General features: G+C 41.9%; 2 protein-coding genes across 3 annotated transcripts; both read right to left on the bottom strand.

Annotated features, from left to right (window-relative positions):
• Positions 1 to 1,381: 1,381 nt before the first annotated feature.
• LOC104419285 (DNA repair protein UVH3) lies at positions 1,382 to 13,126 on the bottom strand. 2 transcript variants are annotated; one of them, XM_010030908.3, is made up of 19 exons: positions 12,981 to 13,126; positions 12,620 to 12,870; positions 11,814 to 11,983; positions 11,614 to 11,725; positions 11,299 to 11,364; positions 11,148 to 11,201; positions 10,959 to 11,047; positions 10,770 to 10,884; positions 10,276 to 10,353; positions 10,117 to 10,170; positions 8,642 to 8,826; positions 6,722 to 8,549; positions 5,425 to 5,619; positions 5,153 to 5,238; positions 4,597 to 4,894; positions 4,344 to 4,480; positions 4,017 to 4,101; positions 3,248 to 3,772; positions 1,382 to 2,340 (listed from the first exon to the last, which is right to left on the bottom strand). In XM_010030908.3, the coding sequence occupies exons 1-19, from the start codon at positions 13,066 to 13,068 to the stop codon at positions 1,654 to 1,656; spliced, it is 5,103 nt and encodes a 1,700-aa protein (XP_010029210.2). In that variant the 5' UTR covers positions 13,069 to 13,126; the 3' UTR covers positions 1,382 to 1,653. The 2 variants fall into 2 exon arrangements, with proteins under 2 accessions (XP_010029210.2, XP_010029211.2); XM_010030909.3 differs by lacking the exons at positions 11,814 to 11,983; positions 12,620 to 12,870; positions 12,981 to 13,126 and having other exon boundaries at positions 1,384 to 2,340; positions 11,299 to 11,432; positions 11,614 to 11,721.
• A 1,484-nt stretch (positions 13,127 to 14,610) lies between these two features.
• Positions 14,611 to 15,785, bottom strand: LOC108955245. The gene has a single exon (XM_018862585.2). The coding sequence runs from the start codon at positions 15,504 to 15,506 to the stop codon at positions 14,985 to 14,987; it is 522 nt and encodes a 173-aa protein (XP_018718130.2). The 5' UTR covers positions 15,507 to 15,785; the 3' UTR covers positions 14,611 to 14,984.
• Positions 15,786 to 20,827: the final 5,042 nt, after the last annotated feature.

Genomic DNA, 20,827 nt, shown 5'->3' with positions numbered 1-20,827 from the left:
TTGATAATAATTGAGCTTCCTTTGTATTTATTTAGACAGGTTCATCTCATGTTTTCTCAGCCGAGAAAAAAAAACGGAACTCGAGAACCATGAAAAATAAATAAATTGCATGTCGGTTTCACGTATAATAAATAAATTAGACTATGAAATTAACAGGAGTTTTAAGAAAGCGAAATGGTAAAGGTAGAAGTGACTTCAGATGTTCTGAAGAGCACCCAAGGCAGACCAGAAAACAGAAAAGAATCGAAGGACAAGAAGATGCAAAATGCTAGCACAGTATTAAGGAGAAGAAGTGGCACTGAAGTACAGCCCAACCAAATTTGGTTAGCAACTTCATAAAGTACTTTTCCTTTTCATTTTGGGAATTGAATGAACTAATCTCGTACGTTACTAAAAAGATAATTACAAGCAATACTTGCATGAAATTGTAATAGTATCAGAGATATAAAGACTGGCTTATAAAATCCGATCTATATCACGATGCGATAAGTTACTATTATTTACTTGTATTTTGAGCATGTAGCGATTTTCTCGCCGTTGCCTCTTTAAACCCATTTAGAGAAAGAAAAGAAAAGAGCATGGATCCTCTGTTATTCTGTTGTAAGGATGTGCTACAAACTAATGGACGATCGATTAAAGAAAAGGTGTCCTGAGATTTGGTTATTTTTTCTTGCATCTTCGCTGCTTTTACTTTATATCAAGTGTAAGAAAAGAAAGGGAACGTGTCCGTCACACTTCACAAGGACCATAATGTAAGGGAACGTGTGTCGCACACTCCCTCGCATCTGTCGGGGCAATAAGGTTAGAAGTTGGGACAACCTTTTCTAACAAATTTTTTTTATTATATTTTTTCCCTTTATTTTAATTAGATACGTTCTCTTTGGTGCGCCTTTCTCTGCCATTTGATGCATGCTCCCACCAAGCCCTTTTGGTCAAAAGCTGCTTCTTTTTCCAATCTCCCATCGCAGCCAGCTCCACTTAGTCGTTGCTGTTTCTCTGCTTTTTCTGGAGTGTGTCTCTCTCATGGCATTGTCTTTGAGGATCTTCATGAGCCGTCGATGACTAACCCGGCAGTCGCATTCGGCGTTTGATCCGCACTACAAGTGATTTGGGTCGGAAAGGTCCAAAGGTTTTTGCGTTGCGTGGGACCGTCCAACATTCTAGTTATCGATACAAAATATAAACAACCAGAATTAAGTGATTTTAACATTTGCAAAATCCAGTTAACATGTCCCCTTTATGTGATTAGCCTGTTTATGTAATCGGCGGATGCGGAAATGGTCCATGGATTTACCTCCACCTGATTCTCTTCTTGGTGGATGGCTTTGATTGTTTCGTGTTCGGATCATGGTTGTGAATTCTAAACATGCCCGGCACACGGTAAACCGAACAACTTAGTATGAACTTCTTTCATCAATCGAACAGTAATTCGGGGCACATGGCTTTCCGCACATAGATGCACCCAGAATTACGTGCAACCTCCCACAGAAATTTCCTCATCATGGGAATTATAGGTGCTCTATGAGCATGCCCTTCATATACAACCATTATAAGTTAAAAGTTACGAGGACAAAAATTACAAGGAATACATCCGTTACGTACTCCAACATATTACTATAATTTAGTACATAAATATCTCCACATTTTACAGGTTCAGCCTCTTCTCCGTTTTCTTCTCAAGGAAGGCATGGCACTTAGAGATCCATATGTGGCGATTCCTGAATCATGTGCTGTATTATCCTCTGCTTGGAAATTGCCTGGAGAACGGCCATCATTTGTGGCTTTTACATTGTCGGCACTGTCATCCTGCATGGAAGCCACATCTTTGGAAACCACATCACAAGGTACCTCTGAAGTCGTTTTGCGCAATTGGATTAATTGAGTCAAGGAACTCTCGAGCTCAGCTTCATCTGCAGGCTCTAAATATTCAAAGGAATCTTCATTTCCCTCCCCCAAAGGTTCGGCAGCTATATTATGAACACTTCCAGGATCCTCGCTTGTCTTCGTTTCGTCCATACAAAAGCCACCACCCATTGTGAGATGATCTTCGGAAAGATCCTCTGGAGGTGAGTGTTGTGGTTCACCAGTATTGGCATCATCCTCACAAAACCCACCCCCAATGTGAAGGTAATCCATTTCTTTACTCCCCTCAAGATGAGGATTTCCAGCTGCAAGTTCACTCTCAAGTTCTGAAATATCAGCGCTGCCATGTGCAATCTGAGTACAGGGAGATTTATATTCTGAAACCTCTCTCTCAAAGTCATCGTCAGAACAGCGCTCTGATGCATTGTCCTCCAAATTCTCCAGACTGTAATTCACCTTGTTCCTACTGCGTGCTGACTGCAACCAAAAACAGGGAAATAAAAGTGCTTAAAAATGGCTCGGTAACTTAAACAAAGGAAGAGAAGCTCTAGATGATAGAAATACATATGTTTCAAGCTGTCTTCAACCTAATAAACCCCAAATCTCAGGTCACTTCATAACTAATTAGTTAAGGAGGAGAGGGCTCCTCCCTGGACCTAAAAGCACAAGAATCTTATTTCTTCCATGCAAGCATTATACACAAGAATCAAGTTCACCAAACATGGGAATGATACGGTAGTGGACAGCTCAAATCTGGACAACATATTCCATGCAAGACAGCGCACTGCCTCTACATGGAATACTACTATTCCATTTTAACAATTTGATTAGTTACATTCTCTAAATTGCTTGATAATTATGCTAGCGTACTATTGCTCATTGCTCAGTTGCATTCTGACATCCCATTAGCATTCAGCAGACCAACCTTTCCTGCACAGATTAATTCATTAAGTACTTTGAGGAATGTGCGGAAAAATGATGTCAGACTTGACTCAACATTATCAAGGAGAAAATGTAGGATCACAAGCAAGTAGGACAGTTCAATACTTCTACCTAATTAACACTTTGGCCATGACAACAAATTGTTTCAAGCTTTATTTTTGGTGCTGAGATTCCTAGCGTAGGTCAAGTTCAGGAAATTAAGAAGCCTTAGCGGATACACTTTTGGAAGGTTACCATTCCCTTTCAACAAAATTTCTTTACTCTTAACTGGTACAATACTTTCTATAGACCAACGCCTGGAGCCCATTCGTAGTAGCATGACAACATTCATATTCTGATCACATGAGTTCAGACCATAGATTGCACCCTGAAATAATAACAAAGCTAGTGCAGCCCAGTACCATAATAAAATGAATCAAGATTAGGTAAATGCTCTACTTACTCTACGCACTGCTTGCCGCCCTTTGCACTCTTCTAACTGGACCTCGTGCCCCAGATCACTGCTATCCCCATCACTAGAGCTACCTTCTGATTTATCATGGGTGGCCTTTCTACCTCTCCTCATTTCTCCTTGGCCTCGGCCTCTGCCTCTTCCTCTTCCTCTACCTCTACCTCTTCCAGTCTGAAGAGGCTGTTTATTGGCATCTCCACTGCTTTCCACCAGTTTTGAGGCATCTAAGTTCACTTCAGAAAGAATAGGCTTGCCATGGATCCTTCTTTTCTTTGACTGCAAGGACTTTGATTTTGTCGAGCGGTAGCTGAGATTTCCAGTTGTTTTTTCATCAGATACATCACCAGAACACCCTCTTCTTTTCTTTCCGCTTTCATTAAGAACTTGGGCATCATCACCCATCAAGTCCAAAGATTTGCCAGCAGTGATTTCTTTGACAGCTTTCTTAATTCTCTTACTACGGATTTTAGCAAATCTCTCGTTAAAAGAATAAAATGCTTCCAGTCGCAGCTGGGTCTGCATCAAATAAGTAGAAAAGAAAAAGTTCAGCAATTCTGATCAGAAAGGTAAGATGGGTAAAACTGTTGAGCTAACAAATGGTCCACGAAAATATAAGGGAGACTCATCTCCTTCGTATGGGGAAAAAGATTGTGGGCAGGGATGGGACACATGTATGTAGTTTGCAGCCGAGAGGTCGGATGCAATGAGAGAGAGAGAGAGAGAGAGAGAGAGAGGGGGGGGCATGGTAGGAGATGCCAACCTCATGCTTGTTGTATTCATTTAAGACTGGCACTAACAATTCATCCGCCTTCTGGGTAGCCCATCCAAACTTCTCCCAACATAATCTGCCACAGATCAGGGACATTGCAGGAATGCATTCCAATTTGAAATAGTCAAGATGGTGGCAAATTTGTAATCAGTTAAAGATATAACTCCCTAAAACAAGATGAAAAGTGCGAAGATATAACTCCTTAAAACGAGACGAAAAATGGAAAGAAACACGATCTTTTCATTTCTACTTCACTTTCCTCTTAAATGTCAGGAAGCTATCTCATTCTAAAATTCAACCACATATCAAAAGACTCACTTGCGAAGAAGAAAATGATCTGGCTTGCCCCATGAGAAAGGCTCAGTTGACTTGTCCACTTGGGGAGTCGAATATGCAGAGATTACGGCTTCACTTGGAAAAGTAGAAGGAATATGCCAGTTTTTGCTAACTTTTCTCTACATAAGACAACATATGGTTCATTTGACAATCATAAGAATCATAGAAAAATAACACTTTAAAACCAATGAAAACTGAAAAATGAATAGACCCAAGGGATATAAAAGGAAGTTACATGCTTCTCCATGAATTGCTGCTTCATCTCTTGGATTTTATCAGAAGAATTTCTTTGCTCATAAGATGGGGACATATTCTGCTCCAGTGAAGGTGGTCCACTTTGAGCACCTTCTGGACTGTTGATGCCATTATTGCTAGTTTTTGACCCTCTCCTCCCCACAGTGGATCCTTCAGGAACATCAACCTTCCCAAGAATGGTTGGATCTGGTGATTCAACCCACTCACGGAATTTTTGAAGACCATCTGCCTCAGGAAATGCATTCACAACTTCAATGGCATTAACAATGCCAATTCCACTGCAGTAAAACACATCCGAATAAAGTCAAACTGACAAAAGCACTCACCAAGTATTATAAGGATACGGAAACTCAGTTGCACCCAAGAACAGAAAACAAACATACATGATGATTTAAAAAGCAGAAAAACAAATCTCAATATCTTATGAATACACAATATAATATCAGCAAACCTAAAGACAATGAAGTGCCAAACTCTTCAAAGGATGCGTGAATAGCACCCAAAGGATTAAGAACGAAAATCTGGAATGGAATTACCTAACACCTTCAGTATAATCACTCCCAAGGAGCAATGCCATACATATCAATTTATCTCTGGAAAGACCAAGCTCCTTCTCTATGTCCTAGAAAAATGAACAACAATGTAAGCTACAGAGCAAACCATACAATCTGTTGAGAAAATCGAACAAGACCTATTCAAGGATAAACTGGCTATATCCCAAACTAATTTTTCTATGAGATTACATAGTTTGATAGAAATAGAACTACAAAAAGATCTAACTCAATGCTAGCAACTGCAAGATCCAAACCTTCATGAAGTATGTCTCCACATACTTGCGATCATCAAATATATTCTTATAGACACTTTGTGAGCCAAACAAGAACACATCAGAATCATCAGTAACTACACCATCGACTATGTCTGCCAGTTCCAGGTAAGCACATTGAGCTTCTGCCTCCATAGGTGCAATGATGTATGGCAATCCAAACATTTGCAACAGCTCCTGCATAGAAAAACATCTGCCCTGCATTAGACGACACATCTTTTCCAGTAATTGCTATCCACTTATCCCAAAACACGAGGGACGCATACATAAAAGAAGAACAGTTCCTTAAGAAAAAAGACTGAGAGAAGCACTGTAACAACTCCATGGCATTCACTTATTCTGCAATTAACATGCAAAACTTGCTACAATAGAGGGCATTCCCTTCTTACCTACACTCAATGGCAGATCTAAAACATAGGTCATGGAGGAGACAGAATGTAAATGAAGTTTCTATTATCATCATCGATAGAAAGTCATTCTAAGAGTGATCGAGTAAATTTTAATAAAACTACTATTGAACAACAAAAACCAATCACATAAAGTAATCAAAGTTGTGGACGTTACAAATTAGCTAAATAATTAATAATTACATCAACATCTCAAGTTTCCTAGCCAATTTCCAAGTGCATTTTGGCTCCAAGAAACCAAACTTATGTGTTCCTGTGATTTACGATAATGAAGATTGATAATGCGAAACAGTAAAATCACAACCACCACAGGGGCAGCCCCCACAGAGAGAGAGAGAGAGAGAGAGGGGGAAGAGGGGGGGGTGAAGGAGGGAGGCATTGGAAATGCGAGAATGAGATTGGATGTACACCAGTCGCAGCTATTACTAACAAAATTGAAGACTTTAATGAGGATACTTTTTAAGAAGCATCCGGTGATTTTTTGCACGCGAAGTACGACACCTGTAAACATATCACTGGACCACACTGGCCATTTAGGATGGAAAGCTAAACTTGACATTACATCAATGTATATTCATTCTAGTAAGAGTGCTACCGATGGGTATGAGGGGTTGAACTTTCCAATCGGTCATCATACAATCATTCCAATAATTGCGCACAATCAAAATTGAGCATATGAACGGGCCTCATAGTGCCCTATAAGCTTGAGTTTCTCAGAGGACAGTTTGCTCCCAATACTATGACCTAGAAGTCATGCAGGATATAAGTAACCACTACATCAAGTGAAAGAGCCATTATTGTTCAACATTCTGTCAATTGCAACTATGACCAGACGCAAAATTCAAAAGCAAAACCCAAAACTTGGTGCATACCTGACACTCTGCAAACATTTCGCTACTAACAGACTCAGCATTGCGTTCTAGCTTTTTCTGCATGTCCCCTAGCTTCATACTTTCTCGACCCAGTGTCCGCATTTCCTCTTCCAAATTTGCCCTCGCAAATTCCAACTGCACATTTTCGTTATCCTTAAATGCAAATCTCTCAACATTTGGCAACCGTCCAGAGGAATTATCGTCGTGATTGCTATGAACCTCAACAACATCACATGTTGATTCTCTTCTCAATGAATGCAAAGCATCAGATGAAAGCTTAGTTTCCTCAGCATAGGGAGATGCTTGTACAGCCTCAGAATTTTTCTTCTCATCTTTAATTCTACCATTACCAGATGTTTCAGCACATATTTCATCATCCATGCATAGTTCCCTTGAATACCCATCCTTGGGAGCAGATAACACACAACTTGCACCAGAAATATCCAATGGCTCACCTGCACTCAGATTCCTCTCTATTTCTAGAGAAGCCAACTTCCTCAGAGGCTTTTCGTGCCCTGACGGTGCAACCCCAGAACTTTGAAATGTTTCATCAGCTTCTTTGATTGGCATCCCCACTTTATCCAAATTACATGAATTTGAAAATTCTCCTTCATTTTCTAAAGAATCAACCACCTGCAAACTGCAACCCGCATCAGGACTACCAGGATTTATAGAACCCTTCACTAATGTTTTTTCTCTTACTGATTCTTTAGAGGCATATCCAGTTGCGAAAGTTTGCTTTGCCGTATGGTTCTCTAAATCACGGAGCATAGTATCTTCATGACTCTTTTCTCCATCAGTTTCACTCTCATGATCCATTTGTGGTGTCTCATTTGATCTCTGATCCTCAAGACTTCTCCTAATTGCCTCCTGCAGATCAGCATCTTCCTCGAGATAACCTCTCGAGACAGGCTGACTGGACTCGACAGGGCAAGTAGAGGCGTCCTTTGAAATGTCAGAAAAGCCTTCCTCCCATTCCACCTCGCTCTCATCACTAATTTTCCCCTGTTCAAGAGGCTCGATTTCAACTCGGTCATCATGGGAAAAGCTCTCACCTTTCTGCCCATGACACTCAAGATCTGAAAAGGCACCAGAATACTGTGTCCTTGATGTAATTTTTCCAGGGGAAGATAAGGTTGCTGAATCTCCTGCTACTAACTGAATAAATAATTGATCATCACCGTCCAAAGTCTTGCTTTCACCATCCTCTTCGAATGATATTTGTATTGAATTACCATCCCCAAACATAGACTGGTCACCACTCTCATTCAAATCAGCAATTCTAGCAACATCATTTCTTGCAGTTTCAGCCAAAAGATCACTTCTTACAATACCAACATTGCTTTCTACTCCAGACTCAGTGTTTAGCGCACTACTTGAATGGGTATTGATATGTGTCTGGTCCTGCTCAATTTCTTTCATCATATCCAAGTTCCTCTGCAAGTCACGGGTCATACGGATTCCCATAGCCCTTACTCGACTGACTCTAATGCGCCCCCTCTCATCAAAAAAAGTTTCAACGCCATCTTTGAAGCTAATTTTGGATTTGTTAGGAACCAAGTCTTTCACTGCATTGGTATTATCATTAGATGAGACTCCACTATCAGAAATGGAGGAAGGATTATCCATCCTGGTCTGGTGTTCTCTACTTTTATTTCTCTGTGCTTCAGCAGATGTAAGCATTCTGGATTTGTTAGGAACTGAGTCTTTCACTGCGTTGGTATTATCATTAGATGAGACTCCACTATCAGAAATGGAGGAAGGATTATCCATCCTGGTCTGGTGTTCTCTACTTTTATTTCTCTGTGCTTCAGCAGATGTAAGCATTCTGAGAGATTCAATGACAATAGACAAACATCAAGAAATATCAGAGGTGAGTCGCAATAAACAGTTGAGTGTTACCAAAAGCTGAATACTTACTCTTTATTCCCACTGAAGGATGAAGAGAATATAAATTCTCTATTGGCTTCTGAGGCGATCCTTGCGGTTCGTACTCCATCGACTCCATTTCCAACAGCCGCTTTTTGCACTTGATTAATCTCCCGGCGAAGAGCAACAGCTTTTAGATAGGACTGTATTTGTAGCTCAGAAAACTTTTCAGGAGCCTGCACTAAAGTATCGACACTCTTACAATTCTGCTGAGATGACAACTTCCTTTTAATCTCAACAACAAATTAATATGAGAGCATATTTAATAAGTCTCATTCCCAAATTATTTTTCCATACTCAGGTAGGTACACCGTATTAAGTTTTGATTGTGTAGCAGAAAAACCAGGGTCCTGGATAACTTTTGATCTAAGAAGGTAGAGGCAACTGGCATATGCCATTTTAATATGTGGTATATTCAAGAGAGAGACATGGTGAGAACTACAACATTACATAAGGACCAATTTTAAGTCGAAAATACATAAATAACCATATTTCCTGAGTGACCATCTTCATCTGAAATCACTGCAGTCACTATTATATTCATTTGACAACAGCAGATTTCTGACTTAATGCTATCTCTTCAAGGATGTTAAAAAATAATAGCACACCATGACCCCACCCAATTACTGATCTAAAATGCATGCTACTTTTTCCTGAGCAAATACTTCTCATCCTGAAACAAATTTATAAGGACTGGAAACATCAATCATAAGTTCATTCAACTTGTCAAAAGTCATCATACCGGCAATGTGATGCACATAAAATTCAAAAATATGCACCATTCATTCTGCTAGATGTCAAACATTGATGGATCATAGCTCACAACCCACTATAATCAGTATTTTAGAAATAAATGGCCGCCTATATACTAGTGGCTTCGCGTGTTCTAGGATTGCCAGTCATACAAAGCATTGTGACTGGGTGCTGTCTTAATTCATGAGGGAGGATGCATCATGTAGTGCTGAGTTTGGCCTCCACTAATTATCAAAAGATACACATAACTTCTAAGAAACATTCATATGTATCATTTTCAAAATATACACATATGATATGTGTGAGATTTTGGTGGGACCACTACCAACTATTCTAAAACCTAAGTTGTTAGATGAATGTGTGGTTTAATAGTTAATTATTCTAATACTCCCCCTCACGCTTAATCCAATCTTTTTGCCTGGTACTAAGGGTAAAATAGTTAATTGGGGAGGCAAATGGGATCTGGAAAGATTTCAATTCAGGACTCCAGCTCTGACACCATATGAGATTTGGTGAGACTACTATCAACTGTTCTAATAGCTTTAGCTTTTAGATGAATGCGTGGTTTAATATTTAATTATTCTAACAAAATGGAAACAAAAGTAGAAGACACTGGATGGACCAGCCATGCAGCTTCAAGCAAAACTGTCACAGCAGCAGAAATCTGTGACATGTGCTTTCTTTCGTATTCTCTAAAAAACATAAGAACTGACCTTTTTAACTTTCTGATACTTCTGTCGGTTTTCTGCCATTTGTCGCTCCTTCATCTGTTAAAAAAACAGCCAAAGACCTTAAGAATCTACGAATGGGAACATGAAGCTGAAAATCCCTACCAAGACTGAAAAAGATCCATGAGAAATGAATTTTCTAACCTGAGCCAAAAGATCGAGCCGCACTGACAGAGGCAAAGAATTTAATACATCACGATCAACATTCCCATGCACTTCCGGCTAGAAGATAAATGAACAGCTGATGAGAATGTTTCTGCCTTACGTACAACAACAATAGTAACAACAAATCTTTTTGAAATAGTGAGGTTGTCTACGTGAAACCTATTAGACTATTGCATCTAGCATAAGACAGTAAAGACTGCAAATTCCTGCCAGCAAATTTCATTTTCTTTCCTTCTTCCTGAGAAAGGTATTTATATACACACACAAAGCAAGCGTTTGGACATGTGCTGCTTTTCAATAACAAAAGTGTCACACAACAAAGGCATTTTGAAGATCTCAATGTCCATATGCCATTCTCAAGAGCCATTCTGTTTACAAAGTGACATCTATTTTACCTACTTTCATGACAGTGTTCGGTTGATATCAGACATACATTTATATGTAACCTCCAACATTGTTGTATTCTCACTTACCACAATCATCTCTTCATCTGTATCGTTATCTTCCTCCTCACAAAATATCTGAGGCACAGAGGTTGACGCGATATGTGCTACCTCACCTTCTTCTGCCATAATGGATGCTGCCAGCCTAATCCAAGACAACATTTAGCGAAAACTCAACAAAGAATACATCATACAGAATAGAATGGGCGAGCAAACTACATTTCATCAAGCTTCCCCTGATCATGGTGAGTTGAATTTAGATCATTTCGATCCCTTTTGACACTGTGATTTTGACCTGATAACTCCTCCTGAACAATAATACAATAGGAGGTGAAATTAGCAACACCATTATATTGGCAAATTACTAGTATTCCACAATAACAGATGAAATGCATCAAAATAGCAAACTTTTTCAGCTTCTAAGTGGTGTTGACTATCAGCACCTTCCAGCCTCTCTCCCATCTGCATGTGAATAAATGAAAAGTTAACAACCAGCATGAGCGGTAACTTAGGGTAATAATAATGCTAAAAAGACTGTAGGATAGAGAACAGTATATACCTGGACTCGCAGCTCAGGTGGCAACGCCTCTAGTACCGCTGGATCAATTTTTTCAATCATGTCAGGCTACGAAACGATCAAGAGAGCATATCAGTTTTACATCTTCAACTTAGATGAAGTGGCATCAACAGGGACTAAGGCAGGAGAGGGGGAAGTCCATGTTGGGCACCAATAATCCCATGCAAAACAGAAGTATTGAAACTGAATTACAAAGCTAGAATACACCATAGCAGCTTTAAACCTAGGTTAGCCAACGGTAGGTGGCATCTCGATAGAAACACGAGAAGCAAGAAAATTCCAGCAAATAAAACTTACCAGAATTATCTCTTCATCTTCATTATCTTCATCAGAAGAAATCATAGTTTGAGATGTCGATGCGATTTTAGCATATCTCTGCTCTTCCTCTGCTGCAATAGATGCTGCCAACCTAAACAAAATCATTACGACAATCAACCAAGTGAACCAATCAATGAAGCAAGAGAAGAGGATCGTAAAATGCTTAGAGCAAACCCCACATTTCATCTAGCTTTTCCTGGTCATGACCGCTTGCAACCTCACAATCAGCATGGTGAGAATTTCCCATTGTACCAGTTTGGTCAGATAAAACCTTCTTACCCTTGGCATCACTCATTTGTTTTTGCCTCTCTATATCTTCTGCCAATTCTTTTAGCCTCATAGTCTTAAGCTGCGACAGTAAAAGGGGAACAAGATTCATGCAAGAACATTTCCATGGCATGAGATCCCTAAATGGTGCCGTGCAGCACGGCAGAGAGAAACTAGAGGCCCTAAACAATCAAGGCCTCAAGGAAAAGAAGCCATGCACAGCTTTTTAGATCACATTCACACTAAACTAATTCGAGATGGATGATTGCTATATTTGGTTTGGATTGAGCGTGAGTAAACTAAACTCTCAAGGTAATTGGAAAGTATCATAATTATAAAACCCCTGAAGACCCTAGATACCGAAATGATGTGACATTACTATCGAACCACCTAAAAGCGCAATACACAAGTTTATTACATCAATACTCTCCCTCAAGGAAAAGTTAATTCTTTGGCCTCCAAGCTCGATCAGTGGTTATTAAGGAAATTAAGGGTATGGAAATTCTGACACAGCAATATCAAATGAAGACGTAAGTTGATCACTTTCCATCGTCCGAAAGCCAAACTCACTAATTTCTAAGTTCATGCAACGGAGCATCTCAATTTGGTAGACGTGACCGAACCCCATTGCTTAAACACTCCACTCCACCACATAGCACTAAAAAAATTCGCAAGAATCAAAACGGGACCACTCCGCAAGGCGCTAAAATCCACTCACGTGGTTGAGAAGCAGCTTCTCGGCGGTCTTCCGGATTTTCGCCTGCGCGTTCTCGCGCTGCCGCCGGCGCGCGACGACGGTGCGCCTCTTGAGCGCGGGCGTGCCGCCGTCGAAGACGAACACGGGCTTCGTCCTGAGGAACAGGAGCTTGCAGATGCGGCGGAAGAAGCCGAGCAGGTGCGCGTTGCGGACCATCTCCCCCCTGTCGTCCCGCATCGCCTTCATGAACTGCACCATCCAGATGCTGGCATCTGCAGCAGCAGCAGCAGCGCAAAGCGAAAATCAGGAACTCGATTAGGCGCGGTGCGAGGGTTGAGAAAAAAGCGATCCCGGCGAGCGAGGAAGGGGAGAGGGGAAGCACCGATGGCGAGCTTCTTCCCGGCGAGGGTCTCGACGGAGACGCGGCGACCGACGGGAGCGAGGAGTTCCCAGAGACCGTGGACCCCCATTTTCCGGTTTCTTTGCCTCCGAGTTTTCGAGTTGTTCGGCTTTTATACGGAGGTTGACGATGAAGACGCCGGAGAGGGCAGGGGAGGGGAGATGGTCGGTCGGTCCGGCGGGCCGCGCGGGCCTTTGACGGGCTTCGACCGAGCTCGTTGGTGGAGGTCAGGCCGGGCCGCGCCGTTGCTGTCTCCGGACCCGCCCGCCTTGCCCGGAATAAGAAACCGGGACCGGCCCGTTCGAGCTATGAGCGGGCCGGTCGACTCACCGGATTGTCGGATGCGGGCCCGTTAGAAGAAAAAAACAAGCTTCGTTTTGTCGTAGACAACAATCTTTTTGTGTTAATTCTCTCGAATCAAGACATTTATATTACGTGTACTTCCGAACTAATTTTCGCATTACAAGAATCCCAAATCTCATGACAAAGAACATTTTCTATTATTAAAAGAAGATTCATGCACATCTATTTTTGAGAATATGAGTAATTTGTCACAGTTCTCAAATTAAATATAAAGCCGAATCTGTTCATTTAAATTAGTCCTCTTTATAAACTCAAGTGGGGATTTCATTTTCGTGTTCTAGCATTTTCTTGACTTTCATTTTTTTTTCAAGTTCCCTTCTAACTTACATTCAAGTATATAAAAGCTTGAACTTTCAGATTTTACGCTCGTTTTGAAAACTTCACTTGTTGGATCTAATCATCTGGTGATGGCTTTTGGCTTTTCATTTATTCAAACATCACATTTTTGTACATGCTTTAGGGTTTGGATCTAGAAGAATTAGCTGGTGTTTTTGTGCTATCTACGTGTAAATAGTTCCGTAAAGATGGATAAAAACATGAATCATGTCGAGAAGGAAGATGATCTATATTTTGACGAGAACTCAATGATTTAGAAGGAGATGAAATTTTCTCCAAGTTTATGAGCCAAAGCCCTGTCGACTTCCCTGAACTCACACAATACATAAATGATGAAATGTCAAGGATTCTCACACAAGAAATGGACTATTCAGTTTTGTGCATGTCCCACGCACATCACCGACGCGGAGAACTACGGAATAGTTACTTGCTGATTCAAGAAGCCACAGAACCCCGGAAGAAACAATCGAAATCTGCTCTCGAAGAATCAACCATCCTTAATCAAATTATGGCCGAAGTTATTCTCTCCTAATAAATTCCCACTTGAAAATTCCAATGAAATGTTCCTACAGCCCTTCAAAAAGACCAAATGACGTAATACCAGATTATGTGATTTCCACTGGATTCCATTGACTATTAACCAAACATAACCACAACGACAATCATAACAGTCCAACTCCTCTTGCCTTCGTGCGAATTTATCATTGCACAATTTATCTGGACTCCGATAACGGATGGTCAGAACGAATTGAGTAAAGAGGAGCCTCGGGGCTGATTCTGTCGGGATCGAGACCCATAGGCGAGAGAAGAGAAATCGAAACAAAGGCGAGTACTTTGATGCTAGATAGAAGGATTTAGAACGCCATGCAATCGATGAATGAACAAAAACCATTGAAGAGATTCCTCTGAATGTATAGTAAAAAGTAGACAGTTTATTTCTATACAACCTCGTATTGTGTCAAACGCCTTCCAAACCCTAACAGAACTCCCAGACAACGACAAGTCAATTATTCCATCAAACCCACAACACGCATCACCTCGACCAATCAAGAATGTCAACCCACGCACGACACCGGCTAGGCTTTCCCTTCCGTCGGAGGCCAAAACCGAACCCGTCGAGCGTAGCTCCACATCTCTCCTCCGGCGACGGCGACGGCGACGGCGACGGCGACGGCGACGGCGATCCCCGCCGCGAAGATTGGCCCCCACGAACGCGGCCTTCGGACGGCGGCGCAACGGTTTTCCGTCTCTGTCTGATCTGTACATCCAGGAGCGCGGCGGCGGGCGTCACGTGAACAGGGGGCCGCTGTGGTTCCCGAGGTCCATGGAGGACTTGCACGGCGCCGGGATCGAGGCGTACCTCGACGAGAAGTCCCGGCGGACGACGTCCTCCCCGAACAGCGGGCGCCCGTTCTGCCCGGGGCCCTCGTCGAAGTTCAGCGCGTAGCTCAGCGGGTCGTACCGGAACTGCGAGTTCCGGCCGAACCGGTCCTTGTTGAACCGCCGGATGAACGTCTTCCACCTCGGCCCCGCCACCAGCTCCGACCACTCCCGCACCCGGTGCCACCCCCGCGCCCACCACGGGTCGTCCGGCATGTCCCCGACCCGCTCCCACCAGTTCGTCCCCGCGGCCGCCGCGGCGACGCCCCTCGCCGGCCGGTCCTCCTCGTCGTCCGAGGAGGAGGGCGAGGCGCCCAGGAACGGCACCCAGAAGCAGCAGCCCCGCTTGGCGAAGGCGGCGTCCACGGCGTCGTCGCCGGGCTCGCGGTCCCGCCGAGGGGACACCTCGAGGGAACGCAAGGAGGACATGGGATAGATCCGCGAAACCCGGGACGAAGAGCGATGGGGGGGCGGCGGATCGGGGGCTCTCTCCGGCGGAGGGATCTGCAGAGCGACGGCGGACGGAAGAGAGAGAGAGAGAGAGATGCTGCAACCTCTGGTTCCTCCTTCTCCTCCTCCTTCGTCTTCTTCTCTTTTTTTTTGCGGTGGTTTTGTTTTTGGATATTAATGGAGGGAGGGGATGCGGGGTAACGGAAAGATCGGTTACGGGCCACCGGGAATTCCGGTCGCCAGGTGTCCATGACGAGGTTTCATTTCCATGCAGGAGAGGTCCGTTGGCGCTTTCCTTGCGGAGAGATCTGGGGATCCCAATTAAATTAAATTAAATTATGGCTTCATGTCGATCTTGGAGAAAAATTAAGGAAATTCCCACCGACCGAATTAGAAATAAATTATAAATATACGACCAAAAAAAAAAAAAAAAAAAATCTCAAAGGCCGAATTTTTTTTTTTTTTTGCCTGGATCTCTACTCTAATCCTACTTTAACTTACTCGTACTTTTGTCTGCCTCCATGCGGGTCTCGGACTTTGTCCCGCCTCCATGCGGGTCGAAACCCACGAAATGAAATCGTCCCCACCCGTCAATCCCCACCGAGAAGGTGGAGATTTGAACCCTCACCTCCCTATTCTAAGTTTGAAGAATGGCCACTGGGGCGAACCTAATGGTTAAGGAAGCTCGAGATTATTCAGTACCTAATTGAACTGAATGATATCTAGCAATTATTAGGGGTCTAGATATATTTACATTTCTGCTTTATTTGATGAAAATTTGTTGTCTCCATAAAGTCGTAAGAAACTTCTTCTAATGGCAAGTGAATTTTCCATGTAAAAAGGGTGACGGGATAATCATAAGGGCACTTTGTATGGTACATAATTTGTGTAATTGTGATTTTTTTACGCAATCCATCTCCATGATCATTGATTGATAATTGCGGTTAGAAAAATTGACCGCATTCCAAATCAGTGGTATACTATATAAGAAAAACTCGTACACTACATAAAAATTTTCCATTGCAAAAAGAGTCTTTCATCTTCAATTGAATATTTATATGAGAAAATTTCAAAAATTTCAAATAAGTATTCAAAATGAAATAAATAAGTTTTTTCAAAAAAGAGTTCAAAGCGAAGACTTGAAATGTCTATATAGTCTTAAGTATGGGTTTGAACTGATTGGCCGAGGAGCACATGCTTATTCCGACAACACAGCCAGGGGCATCACCATACAGAGACATTTCTTTTCTTTTCTTTTTTTGATCTTTTCATTGTGCATCTTCTTTGTGCCTGTGATTGGAGAAAAGTGCAGGTCTTAAGCTCACCTTTTTCTCCTCCTTTGATGACAGTGGCATCCTCAAGCTCACCAACGAGACGAATCACTTTAATGGGCCATGCATGTTACTACTCCCGCTTCGGTTGAAGAACTCTCCGGACGACGACGTGTCCTCCTCCACCTCCTTCGTCTTCGCTGTCGTCCTCGAAGCTCAATGGCCACCACCTTTGTTTTGCCGTCTTCACTGCCGTGGGCCTCCGACCCCCTGCCCAACTAATACCTAGGCCTCCTCAATGCGAGCGACTTCAATTCTTCAACCACCTCTTTGCCATCGAGGTCAAAACTATTCAGGACTTTGAGTTTGGCAACATCAACGGCAACCAAGCCACGATTGACATCGACAACTTGGTATTGAACGCTTTTGCTCCGATCGCCTATTATGTCGCTAATGATGACTCGACTAAGCTAGATTTGAATTTGAAGATTGACAAGGTGATTCAAGCATGAATTGATTACAATTTGAGCGAGAAGGTGATTAATATGACAATTGCTCTTGGTTTGACAAAATCTAAGAAGCCAATCTTTTCCTCCAACATGGATCTCTCACCGATTTTCCGTGAATTCATGTACGTTGGCTTCTCAACTTGAAATGGCGTGCTTGCTGGCTCTTCATTATATGATGGGTTGGAGTTTTCGCCCCGATAGGGTAGTGAGAGCTCTTGAGATTATGTCTCTGCCTCCGTATTTAGGCACAGAGAAAAAGCATCTCCATACAACTTTATCAATTTTGGTCTCAAATGTTATCAACTGTTTTTGCGATGTGTGCCGTTTGCCTTGTCGTTTGATCCCAGTGGGAACTCGAAATGGGTCCTCACTAGCTCGTCTTGTTGGTGAAAATGAGGAGAGTTTGAGACCTGCAATTTCCCTCCAAGCTCAAGAAGATGAATAATGAAATTATTATTAAAAAAAAAAAGAAAAAAGAATGTCAATGGACAAAAAAGTCACTGCTTATGTTGCTCAAATAAGTATGTGCTTACTGGTGGGTGAGCTTAGACCCTAATATGAGATCAAATGGTCACTTTAAGCTATAATTTGAGGCAATATTCACTTCTAACTCTTTTTCGAAAAAACAGATTTACTTCCATCCCTTATTTGAAATTTTTCGTTTTTATATTGAAGAATTCTGTGCACACTAGTAATTAGCGATTTTTATAAGACTTTGCTTTGCTGTTCTAACTTCTACAGCGCAACATAGTTGACATGGCTTGCTCAAGTCCAAACTCTCATCCTCACCATCCCAAATTCCCTACGAAACCACCTCTAATTTTTGTTCTTGCATCAGATCGAGAAATTTCAAGAACTGAAACATGGACACCAGCCGCATCCTGGCGAAGGACAGGTTCGGATTCGTCGGAATTCTTCAGGGAAGCGCTGAGAATTTCCACCACCAGCCCCAGCTTCTTGATCCTCGCCTTCCTCTCATCCTTCCCACTGTTCTGCTCTTTGCTGTTGAACGAGTTTCTCCTCCAGCAGACGTCCCTCGACACTGCCCAGACATCGCGTTTGATGGAATGAACGTAGCACTGGCAGCGATAGTCGTGGGCTCAAGATATGCTATATCTTGGGGCCCATAAGCGTCCTCAAGAGATGGGCCGAAGAGGCCTCTTAAGGGTTGGCCTTGATGAGCGCCCTCTACTTGGTCATTGTCAACCCACTAGACCTCCTCAACACTGCACTGGTCGTTCACAGTGCATCCGCGAGATGAGGAGGAGAGAATTAGCCGAATCTGAGGGAATGCTTCCTCCGACCCTGGAAAAAGGTTGGTTTCAGGGGGCCTTCAGTCACTTCCATGTACGCGTTTCTGCTCTGTTGCCTTATCCTTGCTTGGACTTCTTTCCTTGGCATCGAATCTCTATGGGTCGTCATCATACTTTGGGCCAGCTGGGTTCTCCAAAGTACTCTCTGGCGTGCTCTTCGTGGCCTTATTCAAGAAGTACATGGAGTGGAGTGCTATATGGAACGTGGGGTGCGTGATCTCAATACTGGAAGAGAAGCATGGTGACATTGCACTAGGAGTGGCCGCATATCTGAGCAGAGGGAGCAGAAGAAAGGGATTCGCCCTTATGCTCGTGTTCTTCATTTAGAGGCTTGCCCTGAGATTGTCTTGCCTCTATTTCGCGTGGCACGGTAAAGGAAGTGGACTTGTCGCGACGATTATGCAGGTCTCTCTAGTGTGTTTGGGGAATGTGGTGAAGTGGTCGGTCTTCATGGTGTATTTCTGTGACTGCAAGAAACGGTTTCTCGAGAAAAAGATTGACGTCAAAGAAGGCAAAGCTGCTCAACTTGTGAAAAGCTAGAGACTGGGTTTTGAGCAAAATGTGATGTTCTGTATGCATTGTTGTCTGTATGCAACGTAGTGTATGTACTATCTATCCTGTATAAGACAAGCGGGTTTGACCGTTCAGCCGATGGATTGATCCGTCCCGACCCCTTCTCTACGCCTTTCCACAAATGTGTGAAGTGTTCCCCATCGGGCTGATAATGAAATAAAAGTGCGTGGTGTATTTGAGGAAAAATAACTTTGAGATGAAAGATGAATGTTCCACCACCCAAGAAGGATTAGATGACGAGGTTGAATCGAGAAAAACTACTGGATCAGATGACAAGGTTGAATTAGGAGAAACTAATAGCGACAAATTGTCAAAAGAGATTGGCCATATGGTCCTTACGGTCAACGGTCCATTGGACCTAGTGGAGGAGGAGGGGCCAGTAAAAAAGTTGATTTTGATGGATTCTCCATTTCGAGCAATCAAACCGCGTGGAGGTTCGGAATTGTAATAGTCCAACGCAAATATGAGCAAGTTGAGAACAAAAATGGTGGGCTCGTCATTGATGTTTGATGCAGGGATCACTCCATCACTTCATTGCTCGAATATGACAGTTTGTAAGTGTTTTGATTTCTTTTTATCCAATCCTAGTTTATCCCACCATTTACCCTGGATTTCTTATATGACATTTTATCCAAATATATCTTGTCCAGTTAACAAAGCCAAATATCGAATAAAATAATTTGTTATTGTATCCAAACTCAAATTCGGATTTTCAAACGCAACCCTAGGGATTAATAAAAACCTTAGGGATTAATTAAATTATGGCCTTGTGTATGGTGGTCGGGAAAAATTAAGAAAATCCACCAACCAAATTAGAAAGTTGGAAGTCTGGGATTATTCAATAGATATATCAACTACACAATTTGTAGAAATCCCTATCTTTGTAGGGATAGATATATTTAATTTCCTGGTTTATTTAACCAAAATTATTGTTCAGATAAAGTTCTTAGAAAATTTTGCACATGGCAGGAAAAGTATCAGTTAAGTCTTAAACCTATTACATTGATGTCAATTAAGTCCTAAATCTTTTAATTGTGTTAATTTAGTCATAAATATTTTAATAAAGTGCTAATTCGATTATTTCTACCAATTTTGACTGGGTATTGCTGACGTGGACATTGGCCAACTTACGTGACATTGCCAAAGTTAATGTGAACAATTTTAATAATTTTTCGATTTTATTTATTTTTTCTTTCTTTTTTTCTCTCCTCCCTTTCTTCTTCCTTTAGGCAGTGGCCGACCCTCATCGAGGCTCAGCCTCACCATGGCAGGCTAGGTTAGTTGGCTCAGCTACCGCCAAAAGGAAGAAGAAATGAGAAAAAAAGAAAGAAAAAATTCAAAAAAATTAAAAAGGAAAAAAAAATTAAAATATTGTTAAAAAATATCACACCAAATCGATAGTGTCATATAAGCTGGCCAATGTCTATATTAGTAATATTCGTTCAAAATTAGTTGGAAATGCTGAATTGATACCAGATCAAAAAGTTTAAAATTAAATTGGTGATAGTTTAAAATGTTTAGGATTAAATGACATTATTAAAATGTTTAGGACTAAATTGGCCAAATGCAATAGATTTAGGATTATTCTGAATGGCAATGATTTTTCAAATTAAAAGAAGTTATGAATTAGGACT

This window comes from Eucalyptus grandis, chromosome 9 (genome assembly GCF_016545825.1).
Source record: "Eucalyptus grandis isolate ANBG69807.140 chromosome 9, ASM1654582v1, whole genome shotgun sequence".
Lineage (NCBI taxonomy): Eukaryota > Viridiplantae > Streptophyta > Magnoliopsida > Myrtales > Myrtaceae > Eucalyptus > Eucalyptus grandis.
Note: the sequence above shows the minus strand (reverse complement) of the source record. Positions and strands in the feature narration are given on the sequence as shown.